This window comes from Vidua chalybeata, chromosome 11, assembly GCF_026979565.1.
Source record: "Vidua chalybeata isolate OUT-0048 chromosome 11, bVidCha1 merged haplotype, whole genome shotgun sequence".
NCBI lineage: Eukaryota > Metazoa > Chordata > Aves > Passeriformes > Viduidae > Vidua > Vidua chalybeata.
The window spans coordinates 11,882,291-11,897,100 of NC_071540.1; the positions used below are offsets into that span (position 1 = coordinate 11,882,291).

A 14,810-nucleotide genomic window follows, 5' to 3' on the forward strand; every position below is an offset into this window, starting at 1 on the left:
CAGTGTTCCTGTATAGTGCATGCATTAGACACATATTTGTAGAGGGTGTAATCAAGAGATAATTCTCCTAATAATTTTGTTCAGTAGGGCATAGCTATGTGATTTATATACATGGGAGCAAGAAACACTTAATGTAGTCCTTCCCATTGAAGGAAGAGCAGCATTTTCCATACTTCAGAAGAGACGACAAACTTGTTTTTTAGAAAATAAATTTCATGTTCCAAGAGATGAAACTGAAACATGAAAAAATTTTCAGCTTTCACAGCAGCATGTGTCCCCAAAATGAAACTAACTTCTTAGAATCAGTGCAAAAGCCTTTCAGTTTCTAAAAAGAGAAGGAACACATTTTCCTGTGGAAGCAGGGGATCCAACTATTCCTTTTAGAAGTGGACATTTCTGTTGCTGTCCCATGCTGTGTGCAAGTAGCCTCTCCACTCCCACCAGTCTTGCAGTGCCTCTACCTGCTGTGCAGGAGCAGTGATGAGCTCCAGGGCTAACACACTGGGATATTGAACATGAAACTGAGCCTGGCAGTGAGTTTTAGGGCTGCAAAAAATACAGCAATTGGCAGATTCTGTAAGAAGAGAGACTAGGTCACAAACAGATCAGAGAAATATTTTTGCTATTGAAAGAGGTGTGAAGAATCTTCTTACAGGACTGAATTTGACTGGGAAGATGTACTTGCCATGCTCCAGCAGATAAGCAGCTGAGGTGTGAGATCATACAGCCACTGCAGGAGGTCAAGAAACCAAATTCTTGCTGCTCAGCTGTTGTTTCTGGCAAACAGGTTTTATGAATAATTGTAGGGGTTTTTTTTGGAAGGAGATGAAGGTGGTGTTTAGGCTGCCAGGAATTTACGTTGCACTGTGAGCAAGACCTCAGCCTCAAGTGAAGTAATGACCACTTTCAAAACCATGACCATGTTTGCGTAGATAAACCCGGAGTTATGACTTCTTCTCACCCAGGGACGTCAGAGATTTCGGTGTACTGTGTGCCTGGGCTTTCTCAGTTTAAGAGTTATGTGACTTCTGAAGGGGAGCTGTAATAACCAGGAACCTATTTCAGACCTTGAACAAAGCTGGCAACTGCTTGCAGAAGGAATGAAATCTCAAATATTCCTGTCAACAGCTGGACTTCTCCTCTCCTTACAGGAGACACAACTTTTAATTACAAACAGAAAATTTTTATGGTTATTTGACAGATAACCAATTCCATAAACTCATTTATTTTAATTATAAAGAGAAAGCATTCCTTAAAAACAAACTTTAAATGGCTGTTCAGGACAAACTGTGTTTATATGGGACAGTTAGCACTATAATAATGCATCCCCAGCAACTGCAGTATAACTAAAGCAACACACTTAACAAAGCACATAATTAACAACTTTCTTCCAATGAACCATGAGCAACACCTTATTTTGGAATCTTTGTATTCTAGGAATTAAGGGCAGGGTGCAGAGCAGCAGAACTCAGATAAATTATAACCATAGCTGGGGGAAGGCACAGTAAACAGAGCTGTGAGCAAATTCTGAAGAAGAAAGAGGAAAGCACTCCTCCACACACACTATTTTGCAAACAGGTGCTGGTTCATGCTACAATAGATAATAGTTCATCTAGAGGCTATTTTGGTGACAAGGTACTTCCAAGTTCTTACATAATAATGCTGAATCCTCAATAGTAAATAAGTTTCCATTTAGATAACTGGGGTGTTTCCTAGGTGTGGTAGGAGAGGGTGTGGTTGGAGTTCCAAAATTGTATCCAGTTAGTGTGCTACTTACAACTCAGAACTATGATTCCTTAATGTTGTTGTCGGGGGGGGGTGGAATGTACAGGAAACTTATCAGTCACATGCTGACAGATACAACTAACAGGTACAAAGTGGGACTGCAGTGTGTATTTAAAAACATTAAAACTCTCACATACACTAGTCTAATATGTAACATCACTTTAAAAGGATCTTTGAAAAGAAGTGTGCAGTATTTCTTACCAGTACAGCATTTAATCTTCTAACTAAGTACATATTTATTATACTTTCCTTCTCTGGGGAGTTGATTTTACATATTAAAGAAGCTTCTACCAATCCTTGAGAGTTTTGCAGTAAATCTCATTTGTGTGGGGAGGGCAGAGGAGCCTGAGCAGTTTCTGAGGTGGCTGAGACCTCTAGCGCCCAGTCCTTTCATTGCATGGCTGATGGTTTTCTCCTGTTCTCCCACACTCAAACAAAAATAAGAAATTGCTCATGTTCCTAATGAAGTGGTAACTATTGAATTGATTGGATAACTCATCCCTTTCAGTTTCTGCCTGTTCATGTTCCTACTGAGGAAGAAAAGAATGATCCAATTCTTTTTGCCAACAGAGTCCGACAAACCATGGCAAAGTAAGTATTTGATCATCAATAAAACCTCTGAGAACTGTTCTTTTATATCCAGCAATTCCACATATAGCCTAGCCATAAAGTACAATTTAGTCAAGTCCCAGGTACTGTACATAGGAATTGCTCTCGATTTTCACTAAGAGGTGTCAAAAATCCTGTACTAGATTACCCTGATTGTTTTTACATGGAGCATAAAAAAGGTTGTCTTACATTGGAACATGGTATGTTAAATTCACAGAAATCTGGAATAAAAGGATCTCTCCTTGCTTGGCAAGGATGAGTGGGTGGTGGTTTGTTCTCCAGCATTACTGGGCTGCATTTACAAGATTGTAAATCTTAAAACCTCATGGTGCTGCTACTCATAACGTAGTTTCATGGTGTGGTTTCACAGTTTCATGAAATGGTGTATATTGCTTTGTGCTACCTGCAGCAGTGCAAGAATAAATTACCATTTGTTTCACGTATCAGAGAAGGGAAACCGCCTACAAAAAGCTATTTTCATATATACAAAATTGATTTTGCTTTTCCTTAATTTTATTTCAGTGCTTTGAATGTGCCAATCACTGATCACACTTTTGAAGACTGCAGACTGATGATTTCAGCAGGGCAGTTGACGTTACCCATGGAAGCTGGGCTGGTGGAGTTCACCAAAATTAGCAAGAAACTCAAGTAAGGGAAGTTTTATTGCTTGGTCACATAATTACTAAAGTGCTGCAGGTGTTGATGGCCGTCTGTCAAAGGTTAAATAACCAAAAAACAGACTTGGCCATGTGTAATACAGTGTATTTCTGCATACGTCTTACATAAATTACAAGGAAATCAGAGATGAGGAACATCCCAGTAAGGACTAATCCTGAGTAATTTTTGTCACCACTGTTGCAGGAGAAAAGATTATTCTCACCAAAGGGTGAGAAAAGTAGAGCACTTGATGGTAATCTTGGTGGAAATTTAAATTGCTTTAGTGGTGAGGCACTGGCAGCTTGTAGCAGGAAGTAAAAAGCCTTTTTTGGCCTTGAAGTTTCCAGCCTGAAACTTCAGCTTACTGTTCTTAGTTTTACTGTGCAGCCATGTGTCACTAGTGATGTCAGTTTTTTCTGTCTGGATACAGTAGAATTTAAGGACTGAGCCATGTACTCCAGCGTAGCTGTGGTGAAATCTGAATGTGTCCAATAAATCTTGCCTTATTATTAAGTGCTGTATATCCATTTATAGAATTCCATTGGGAATAGTTACCTGGCAATCCTAATTATTCTTACCGAGGTGCAGTGGTGTATTTTGCAGAGATCTGACTGTTCTGAGGCTCTAGCAATACTGGTGTTTGGGTAGAGAGCTTGCTAATTGAGCTGAGACTTGCTCCCTCTGTCAAGGAAATACCCTAGAGCATGATGCAGCAAAATACTGCTACACCTGAATTTATGGTAATTAAAAGCTCTCTGCTGGAGCAGCCTAGTAATTGGACAGACAATTCTAGGTTTGAGAAATTATTCTATGGAAGTCTGACATAGCCAAGCGTAGAACTGCCTGCTTTTAATATTAATAACCAGAGAGGAGCAGTCCTTAATTACTGATTTAAAGTAAAATATCTGGTCTGAATTGCCCTGTTTGGCAATTTTTCATCTTTGAACACTGTAATAACGCCTACTGAAATTCCATCTGTCCAAGAACTTCTGTATAGAAATATCTCCTCTCCCTCATGTTTGCATAGCCTAAAATGGAATCATGTCAGAGAGCAGTTGGATACTTTTGCTGCTATTGCAAGTGCTTCCAAAGGGGGAAGAATTGGAATTGAGGAGTTTGCTGAGTACTTGAAGCTGCCTATTTCAGATGTCCTCAAAGAGCTGTTTCTGCTTTTTGACAGGGTGAGTAATTGGTTAAGTGACTAGATGACAATATTTTGTTAGAAATCACGTACCGAAAGGATATTTATTGTATTTCATTATGTCCAGCTCAGTAAATGCTTCTTGATTAACAGTTTCTGTAAGCAAGGTAGGTGACTTAAAGTTTTGTTCATAAGTTTCAGTGGAGAAAACATTCTTTAGTTTCTGCCTTGTGAGATGGCAGCCATCCCGTGGACCAAGTTACTCCACCAGGATCACACAATAATCTTCATGCTGGTAATAGCTGAATATTTTCTTCTGCTGACTGCAGATTTTGATCTTAAGTACATTTTGATAACTTAGTTAGCTGTTGTAATTAATTAGATAATTTAAGGCAGAGTGAACACTGCAGTGCTCCTGCTGTGCTTGTAAAGGGTGCTCTTAGACTTTACAGGGACTCCTCTTGCTTCTCTCTGGCCATAAAGGGGGCTGTGTGTTAAGATGATCATTAAGGCTTTACCCCTAGTCAGTGCTAATCTGTCCAATTCTCTCCTCTCTGAGGATGACAAAAATGGCTGCATTTCTCTCTGTACCAGAAGCATCAAAGACTAGAGCAGAGGTAGAATTACTCTTACTTCTAGGCCTCCACATGTGCTGCAGTGCACACAGCCTGTTGTCCTGCAAGAGCCTGTGGACTGGAGGTTTTCTCTTACCATAAGAGCTTTCCCAACTCACCATCACTCTTCCTGACCAGTTAGCCTTAGCAGTACACCTGTCCTTGGGATGCCATGGTATATGCTGATTAAAACTGTTTCAGGATTTTTCCACATAAAAAGTTTTTACAAACTCTAAAATAGGAAAGAGTCAAACATATGTCCTGATCTGCTGAATGCCTTGAAGCTCTAGCAGAGCTAGGTACTCATCCTTTTGTCATTCCTGCCTCCCCATCTTGGACTATTGGCTCCTGAGGCATGTACTCTCAGTCCTGAAGCACAGTACCTACATCAGAAATGTGCAGTGGCAGCCAGAATAATTAAGGGCAATCATACTCCTTTCACTTTCTTTATATGGTGCAACATCAATGACTAGAACTAGCAAAGTAATGCTCAATTCACTAAAATTTTGAGGGAATAAAAGATTGTAAAAACAAAGTGCAAGGCTGCATTCACCTTTAAGGAGATCAGCACAACTGAGGAACAGTCACACTCATTTAATAGAGCTGTTTTCAAATTGCTTCAGGTATGAGCACAAGCATTCTGAGACTTCTGCTTTGTGGGTTTCAACCTCATTATTTTTTTTCTCTAAAATGGTTCCTCAAATCACATAAACAAACAATGCAAAGAAGAAAAGAAATAGGGGCGTATCAACACCCGACAGAAACTAGTGAGACATAACTGGCAGCCAGAAACATGCACAGACACGACGAAGCCTAAGCATGCAGATAAGCTGTGTTTTGCCCACACCCAAGTCAGACACAAAACAGCTTCAGAGAGCTACAGAACACTGGATCTCCGAGTGTCTCACTTCAGAAAATCTTTGCAATGTTCCTTGCTAAAGCTTTGCTGAGTGGAGGAAGTGGTAGTAGTCGTGGAGGAAGCCTTGCACGTGGCCTTGGAGGGCTGCTAACAGGAGGTGGAGGTGCAGGGAATATTGGAGGACTACTTGTTGGAGGTCTCGTCAACCTTATAAGTGAAGCAGCAGCTCAGTATAATCCAGAGCCACCTCCACCTCCTCGCAATCATTTTACAAATGTGGAGGCTCAGGAGAGTGATGAGATCAGACAATTTCGTCGCCTGTTTGCCCAGCTGGCTGGAGATGATATGGAAGTGTGTGCCACCGAGCTAAGGGACATCCTGAACAAAGTCCTTTCCAGACACCAAGACTTGAAGGCAGATGGCTTCAGCTTGGACACCTGCCGTAGCATGGTCGCCGTTATGGACAGCGATGCAAGCGGCAAACTGGGATTTGAGGAGTTCAAGTATCTGTGGAACAACGTCAAGAAGTGGCAATGTGTGTACAAGCAGTACGATGCTGGTCAGTCAGGCGCTGTTGGGAGAGCCCAGCTGCCAAACGCCTTGAAAGCTGCGGGGTTCCAGCTGAACGAGCAGCTGTGCCAGCTGATCGTGCGCAGGTACGCCGCCGAGGATGGCAGCATGGATTTCAACAGCTTCATCAGCTGCCTGGTGCGCCTGGACAGCATGTTCCGGGCCTTCAAGGCCCTGGACCAAGATGGAAGTGGGCGCATCAGAGTGACCATTGAAGACTGGCTGCAGCTGACCATGTATTCGTGAAGGTGTGGCAAAGAAGTGGCTTTGTGTGGAAGATACAGCTGGAGGACTACACTCCTCTGCTACACAACTGTAGTCTTTGCCTTTTGTCTTTCTAAGGCAGGTGTAGCTATTGGTAGATGGCTCAGCTTCAAGTGATTCCTCTTGTGCATGCACTAGTCTGCTTTTCTGAGGGGTCTGTGTAGGTTGTTGATTGGGCAGTTGCGTAAGTTCAGAAACTTCTAGATTCTAAGGTTAGGGAATATATTTGGAAAGATCCAATATATTGGAAAGATCAAAGCTTAGTTACTTTTTCATGTAACGTGGCTTGTATAACTATTATATAAAAAAGCTCCTGTTTGGTGTTGATATTGCTGTTCTGATTTGCCAGCAGTCACTAAGCTGGAATAAAGGCTGTTTGCCTGAAGGCAGTCACTGGTAGAGTCTTGTGCAGTTATTTCTAACAAGGGGAACATTAGAGTTGCAGTAACTGTAATGATCAGTGAACTTACATAATCATTCAATTTCCTTTCTACTTCTGCTTTTTCATGCTTAGCTGCTGAAGCAAAACCTCAGTTTTACTGTCAGTTCTATTTGGTGGCCAGGACAAAATTGAAGACTTACATGAGACTACTTCTGCAATGATCTCCTTTCTACAGTTCCATGAACTAGTCTTTTCTCTCTTTCCTTCAAGCCTAAAGCAAACAACTTAGAATACTACATTTATATTTAGCGAAACTTGAAATAATTATGCAGTCACATAGCAGACAGAGAGCCAAAGTCAACCTTTGGCCATCTGAGTGAAATTTACACAGAGTGCAGCATCCCACTCAAGGTAGTTATGCAGTTCTGGCTAAGATGTCAACTTCTGAGTAAAAAAATAAAAGGAATAACATGAACTGTCAAAAGTGCATTTCTTTGAATTAAGGATTACATTGTTGATCAAAACAGGTCTTGCACAAGGCAGATTTCTTGGCAAGGCTCTGCTGCTTTAAATGAAAATTGTCTCGTGTGTGTGTGAGCTGGATGGAATGTGAAAAGATGAGTTAAATCGACAGCCTGGCACTAGAGACAGTCTCCAGATGTGAGAGTCCTCATGCCCCTGCCCTTCCCCAGGGACACAGCAGTGAGTCATTGAGAAATACCACTCAATACCTGCAGGCCATCTGCATGTTAATGGGGTACTGTGGGTTGGTTTGGTTTGTAAATTTCCATGGCTTTGTTTTCTAAGTCTTGCACTTACACTTGGCAAATATTATTTTTCAAATTGATGAGATATCCTCCCTGGTATACTTGCAGAAACCTTTTACTTGAAACTGACTTAAAATTTGTGCCCAAACCTTTCTCCTCCAGTGCTTTGTTTAAGAGCAAACAGAAAAATATTCATACTATCCCAGAGGAAAGAGGCTAATTCCTTCCTAACAGCATTCAGCCTCCTCCCAGTTCTTCAGTGGAAAAGCACTCAGTTATCCATTGTGCCACGTAGTGCCATTTGGGCTCTGAGTAATAGAAAAGTGAGCAGGAGGTAAAGTGTGATATCCTTCTCAAAAGTATTGATGCAGTAGTACTTTAAGCTTTATACTGCATCTGGCTTGCAGTCCCTGTGCAAATCTAAATGGAGAATGCTTGTAACAGTGCAACTTTCTTGTTTTCCAAAGTCTGAGATTTACTGTTCTATATAAAAAACTAACAACAAAACCCCCGTTACCACAGCACAGTATAGGGAAAATAGTAGCAGAACGCTGGCTTCCTTAAAGAAAACAAGAGTTGTTAAGGTTACATTATGTTTTGATTGTTTTGTGTAGCGTAACTACAAATACCCAAATTCTGATGTTCTACTTTACCATGTAGAGAACTGGAGCTTAGCTCCCACGTTGCTTCCTAAAAATATTCTTGGGTACATAGGCTGCAAACACAGTTAGATATGCATAGAAAGAAAATTACAAGTGCTTTTTGCTGTGGTGTTACACTTAAAGTTTTCCCGTATTTTCAGTTTAACTTCCATTTCTTTTCCCAGGCAGCAACCCCATCATTTCTCCTTAACCAGAATGCCAGAGCATTTGGAAGTTAGCCAGCATCCTAGAGTTTAGTAGAACTAGTCACAACATGATCTTGTAAGCATAGTGGCTTTATTTCCTACTAAAATGGCTGGAGTTCTGTCTGACTGCACTCAGTTTTGATTCCTGAGTTTTCACACTTTAATGAAAGTAATATGACCTTTATTTTGTCTTTTTTTTGGTCATGTTTCCATGTGCAGCGACAGCTGTGTTAACTTCTTTCAGAAGTTGTTTTTAATTAAATTATTTTAAAGTTTATTTCCCAATTCTTTTACTGTGATACATATTCTTGACTTTGAAAATAAATTTTTAAAATATTCTAATCACATCAAACAATCCTTTGCTAAGAATACAGCCTGCAAGACTGTCCAAAAATAATATTCTATGGAACTTTGAACAATTATCTGCACTCATGCTTCGGTTGTTTTAAGACTTTATATTTGTAATGTTACACTTTAAAGTTAAGTCTGTTACCTCTGAGAACTACAATGCAGACAAAATACTGAAAGTCAAACTCTGCACCACAATGAGAGCTCAGACTTGTAAATAAAACAAATTGTAAAAATGTATATGGGACAACATTGTCCTTTTCTAATGATTAAAAACTGTCAAAAGTTATAACCCTTAAACACCCATGAAAGTAACTTAAAAGTTCATAGCTTATATCTGTGCTCAAAAGTTTACCTGAAATTCACAGGTTTCTGAAGTACAAGATGTTCAAAGTCAATCAAAAGGTCAATCAAAAAGATTGGTTAGACCATCAATATAAAGAGAATGGCAGTTGTCTATGCAAAAGAGTTCTGCATTGGTTTTGGAGGCTAAATAAAATTATATCTTAGAAGTTTTAAATATTGTGAATAGCTTGATGATGACAGGTTAGTAATACTGATTTCATTATATTATTACGCATATTTTGTTAATCAAGAACTATCTGAAAATCTAAATTCAATTACTGAAATCCCTGTTTCATAGCATCCAAAATTTTCAAAGTGCTCTACAGAGCAGCCTTAATATTCTCCCCTGGCATATTGCACTGTTCAGCAGCAGAAAACCAAGAGCAGTAAGGTTAAGGTTGGTATGCTCAAGTGGGCATTAGAAGTTGGTAGGAGAGCCAGAAATAGAATCCTAGTCTGGCTCTTTGCTGCAGATTTACACAGCTGACCACCCCTCTCTCACTTGGCTGGAAAAGTTTTGTGTTGTTCTCATATGTAGGGACTCCACTTTCTAAGAAAATGTTTTTCTTGTTGAAATGCAAAACATATTATCCACAAAGGGAGCTCTGCTTTACACTTCAGTTTGCTTTTAAAACATTTTTGATGTATGCGCTTATTGTGAATATTCAAAACAATGAACTGCTTGTCATCTCTATTATCTGTCATTACCTGCTCTGTCTCCCACCATATAAGATTTGCAGGTGGCTTTTGCCTAGAGAGATGTTCCCCAAAACACTCAAGAAACTTCCAGTGTGGTGACAGAAACACTACTGATCCTGTCTGCAAATATAATGCAGCTTACACAGAATTAATCACAAATCCCATCAAAGCAGGCTTCAAATGTTTTGTTGATGTAGCTTTGTAGTTAATGCATTGAAATGTTTATTCAGATCAAAACTGCAATTATTACAGAGGCTGTTCCAATGAATTCCTTGCCTTTCTGGCTTAAAAGGTAGAGGAGTGCATTGGCTTCCAAAGAGCATGCAGGGCAGTGCATAGGCTTCAGAGGAAAGCTTAAGATAAACCAGGTAGATTTGGTTGTCCTTTCACTGACATATATTTTATTGCTGAAGGTTCAAACTCAAAGCAACAAGCCTCACTCTTGGCCTGTTGTTTCTGCATTGTGTTGTATTGGTCTCTGAACTTCAGCAAGTGCCAGTGCTGCATGCGCTGCTACAGTTATCTCAAACACATGAATTCCAGTTACTCTTAGAGCCTTCCTGAAAGTCACGTACTAAAGAAAAACTTGAAGTTGTTTTAAATCTTTTTGTTTGTGTTTTGTTTGTTCATAAAATAGGAATTTATACCCAGTTTGTAGCTATTGAAAACACGTATTATTGCTACTCCAGCAATTGTATTACGGATTTAGTGAGCTCTTAGGTTTTTTTCCCAGGAAGAACAAAAATCTCAAGTTTTGTAAACTGTCTTAGTGCATGTGTTGTGTTTGATTTACAGAAAAGCTTTTAAAGTGATTTGCAGTATTAACTATAACTACTGCCATGCATGTTTGGGTTACAGAATGGAGATGGCACCATCGACTTCAGAGAGTATGTAATTGGTTTGTCTATTCTTTGTAACTCAGCCAACACAGAGGAGACTATTCGGATGGCATTTAAGGTAAGTTCAATTTAGTGTAAATCTACAAACCTGACAAATCAAGACTGACTGTAAGTCTGTTAGCTTTCAAATCATAAGTTTATAGCTTCAATCTGTTATGCAAATGTGAGTAATTCTCTTAAACCAATTGACATTTAGAGTGTGAAAGGGAGGGGAAGAATTGCAGGCATCATAGAGAAGGGTTTCAAAAGCCATCAGAAGGCACTAATGAATATGTAACTTGGCAGGCTAACTCAAAAAATTATTCAGCACCACTTGTAGTTTTTTTTTGCCTGAGGTTTTTTTCTGCTGTGATTCTTCAAGGTCACAATAGATGGAATAATATCCTCTTGTGGGTTAAGCCTCACTAGAGTCATTGTTCTTAACAAAGAGGAGGGAGAAAAAACATAAAGGGCTGTTCAGGACTGGCACATTGAAAACTGGACTGCATCTAAGAGCTGCTGGTTTTTCCTGTGGTGCCCTGATAGTACAAGCAGTCAAGGAGCAGTAGCTCCTTTCACATTCAGGTACATGCAGACAATACATGACCAGGCGTGCCCATGTTGTGAATCCTTGGCTCTTTTTTCAGTAGCTCTTTGACACAGATCCAGTTGTTTTACCCATTAGTCTGGTCTTACGAACTCTATTGAACAACAGATTGAGATACCACTCATGTTCATTATAAACTGGGTGCTTCCTAGTACTGATGCATACTTGGGAAGTACCAGAGGCTTTGTGGCAATCCATTATATCCACTAGCTTCTTTTCAGATAAGCACTAGAGCTGTTCAAGGTGATTTGTTCATTTTTAGGGATCTTTCATCAGTACAGATTCCTATGAAGAAGCAAGCCTAGCAGCTATTGCTGTTCCATTGTGTTGTTTCCTAGACTATACTGTTCACAAGCATGCTGATTATAAAATCAGTAATTTGTTTTAATCTCCAGTTTCAGCACAAAACAACTGGTTTAGCCGGTAAAAGCCTGTTTCAGTCCAAAATGGAACTGTGGGTTCCTTTTGCTACTTGTTTTCAGTGCCAATAAATGTCTTTTCCTTCACAATGGCAAAGTTTGCCTGTAGCAAGTATTTAAGAATTACAGCCATCCATCCCTTGTATTTCTCCAGGAGTGATTCATAGCAGATGGTTACTGTCACTGCACTGGGCAGGATGGGATGATCAGTGTACATCAACTGACTGCATTCCAGGAACCAAAATTCCTTGTTAATTATAATTAGTTCCTTAGTGAGTGATCAATCACATACACTAAAATTTAGGTATGTCAGAGCATAAACTGTGATAGCAAGTTTAATCTGATAGCAGATGTGCTATAACCTAACAAAAATGGAAACTAAAACCTAAGATGTTCCAGTATAGACTGGCTGAATCCAGTAGACTCTTAGAATAGCTCATGGTGACAGTAAGCATACATCTTTGTTTATGTTTTATCAGTTTTATATTATTTTATCAGTGAACTATGAGGTTTATTTGTTTGTTCTGGTAGAATGTTCTCTTCCCAGCTGTAGTATGGACATTGCTCTGCAAAGCGTCTGCTTAGTCTTATCCCAGGCTCTTCAAATCCCAGGCATTGTTCACAGATCTCCTGAGTGCTGGAAAGCCACGATGAGTGGCTAATGTGCACAGAGGGTTCATAGGCAAAGTGATGCCAAAGTACTTCTACACGTTCTGTCTCTTCCAGCTCTTTGACATGGATGAGGATGGCACTATAACAGAAAATGAGTTTGCTTCTATCATTCAGTCAGCACTGGGGCTGCCTGAGCTTGATGTTTCTGTGCTCTTTAAAGAAATAGATGCAGATGAAACCGGGAAGCTCTCCTATGGTAAGCTACGTCCTTTTGTAAGAAAGAATACTCTGGCTGTCATATTGACAAGGGGTTTCCTTTTTTAATTCCCTCAAGAGAACCTGATGGTTCTCATATGTTGTTTCTGGGGATAACTGTTGAAGCACAGACCTAGATATTTTGTGTGATACTCCTGGGTTTCCTTAGAGGGAACTAACTGGAGATCAGCTTCAGTGAAAGAAGCAGGCACTGAAATTTTCTTTGATTCTGTTGCTGCATATAGTATCTGTGTTTTTTAATGTTTTTCAGAGGAGTTCAAGAACTTTGCACTCAAGCATCCAGAATATGCCTCATTGTTTACTACATACATAGATCTACAGAGACACCAGTTAGGTATGTTTGAGGATCATGACACTGAGCCACTCAAAGGCAAACACAGCCCAGTTAGAAGCACAGCCCTGGTCTCAGAAACAACACCATTTGCAAGAAATAAAGTCTGTCCTGAAGGCAGTGAAGAAGATAGCTCAAGTACCTCTGACAAAAAGGATGACTGAGAAGAGTTAAATAATTCAGTTAAGAATTTTTTCCCCAGCTGTTTATAAGCACAACTGATGTAAAGTAGAGATGGAAGTTAAAACTTAAAAAAAAAAAAGTGGGTGTTTTTTTTTTTTGTTTTGTTTTGGTTTGGGTTTTCTTTTTGGTTTTTTGTTTTTTTTTTTTTTTTTTTTACTTTCATATCAGGAGGAGTTATTCCTGTTTGATTGTAAGGGGAAAACCACTGTCAATCCTTAATGTCAGTATCACAGTACTGGGAGTGTTGTTCAGTGTCTTCCAAGATCATGCTTCCACAAAAGTAACAGGTGTGCTAAGAGGGGTACGAGGCTCCAGCAGTGACCTCTCAGAATGGAGACTGAGGAGGCCACTTGTCTAAAAACAAGTGGTATTTTTGGTGCTGCTCAATTCTTCTACATCCCTGACACGACTTAAGGGAAAAAAATTATGCTGGAGTGTTTTAATTTGCAATATCACTTAGATATTCTCAACTTTCTGAGACACACAAATGAGTTACAGGAAGCTGAGAGTTGAAGATTATGTTTTTTGGCTGTCCTTAGATTGCCCTTAACTACTTATGAACCAGAAAGCCTAAGCTTCTGAACAAGACATGCTGGTTCACTGATGTTAACAAAAACCATTTTAGGCCTAAAGGCTGGTGACAGATGGAAATGGCTGCACTTCTAACAACAAAAAATAAATTGGAATTCCAAGATAGCAGCTTACAGTCTAGAGGAAAATGCAGGTAGTAAGACCTAAGAATTAATGGACTATTTCAAAATAAATACCATGTTTACAGTAACAACTGTTCAGGATCACATTGGGAGGAGCATTTCAAACTTCAGCGTATTTTTTTATTCTCGCAATTATCAACAGAGGAATGTGACCTTGTTCTACAAAGCTTGAAAGGCAAATATGCTGTCAAACCATAGTTCTAGTATCTATCTAAAGCTGTCTCCTAGAAACCATATTTGCATTATTGTGCCATTACTCAGTGTTCTTGGGGCTTGGTTCAAAACTAAGCTCTTCCTAGTCAATTATTTGAATATGTTTTGCCTCGGTCCTCTCTAGTGCACTGGAAATTGGGCCTTTACCTTTTTCCATCCTTTATCTGAATGCACTTTATGCACTATTTAAAATACTATACACTATTTAGGCAAATACTTCTCAATAAAAACTTGGAAGGGATGAAATGAGAAGATATTTTCAAATTAAAACTGAGATGAGCAAAGCCTAGACTGTCTAGTACCAATAATAACCAACTTTCAGCAGGTTTTCATATGTGAAATGGTAACCTCTGCCTCTAAGTTATTGCTTGCAGTCTGGCCACAAGTTCATTGCTATGTTTTACTTTCTCTGTTTATAATTGTGCCTCTCCTGATGTTTCATGTGCTTAAAATAAATCTATATTTTTTAAAAGACTTTACTTGAACAGCTGAGTCTTTTTATTTTTAGTATAGTGGGAAGGGTACTTTGTCTACCATAAGGGGCTGGGGGGGTTTCCAGGAAATCGTGCTTAAGATGTCTTACCTTGGTAAACTCAGTGCAGCCTGAAGTTGGCATTTTCAGTTCTCTGCATGGTGGCACTTTGCTTTATGGTAGAACTGGAAGAGCAGGACAGGACCAATACCCTTCCAA

At 39.5% G+C, this 14,810-nt stretch overlaps 2 protein-coding genes across 2 annotated transcripts in view; both read left to right on the forward strand.

The window, feature by feature from the left end:
- LPCAT2 (lysophosphatidylcholine acyltransferase 2) overlaps positions 1-14,594 on the forward strand; it is a 29,578-nt gene extending 14,984 nt beyond the window's left edge. The window contains exons 9-14 of the mRNA XM_053952890.1: positions 2,294-2,376; positions 2,917-3,042; positions 4,079-4,232; positions 10,746-10,844; positions 12,518-12,659; positions 12,930-14,594. Coding sequence (XP_053808865.1) covers positions 2,294-2,376; positions 2,917-3,042; positions 4,079-4,232; positions 10,746-10,844; positions 12,518-12,659; positions 12,930-13,174 — 849 coding nt within the window. The 3' untranslated portion in view covers positions 13,175-14,594. The remainder of the gene's footprint in view (positions 1-2,293; positions 2,377-2,916; positions 3,043-4,078; positions 4,233-10,745; positions 10,845-12,517; positions 12,660-12,929) is intronic.
- CAPNS2 (calpain small subunit 2) lies at positions 5,662-6,892 on the forward strand. Its single transcript, XM_053952891.1, has one exon. The coding sequence runs from the start codon at positions 5,732-5,734 to the stop codon at positions 6,479-6,481; it is 750 nt and encodes a 249-aa protein (XP_053808866.1). The 5' UTR covers positions 5,662-5,731; the 3' UTR covers positions 6,482-6,892.
- Positions 14,595-14,810: the final 216 nt, after the last annotated feature.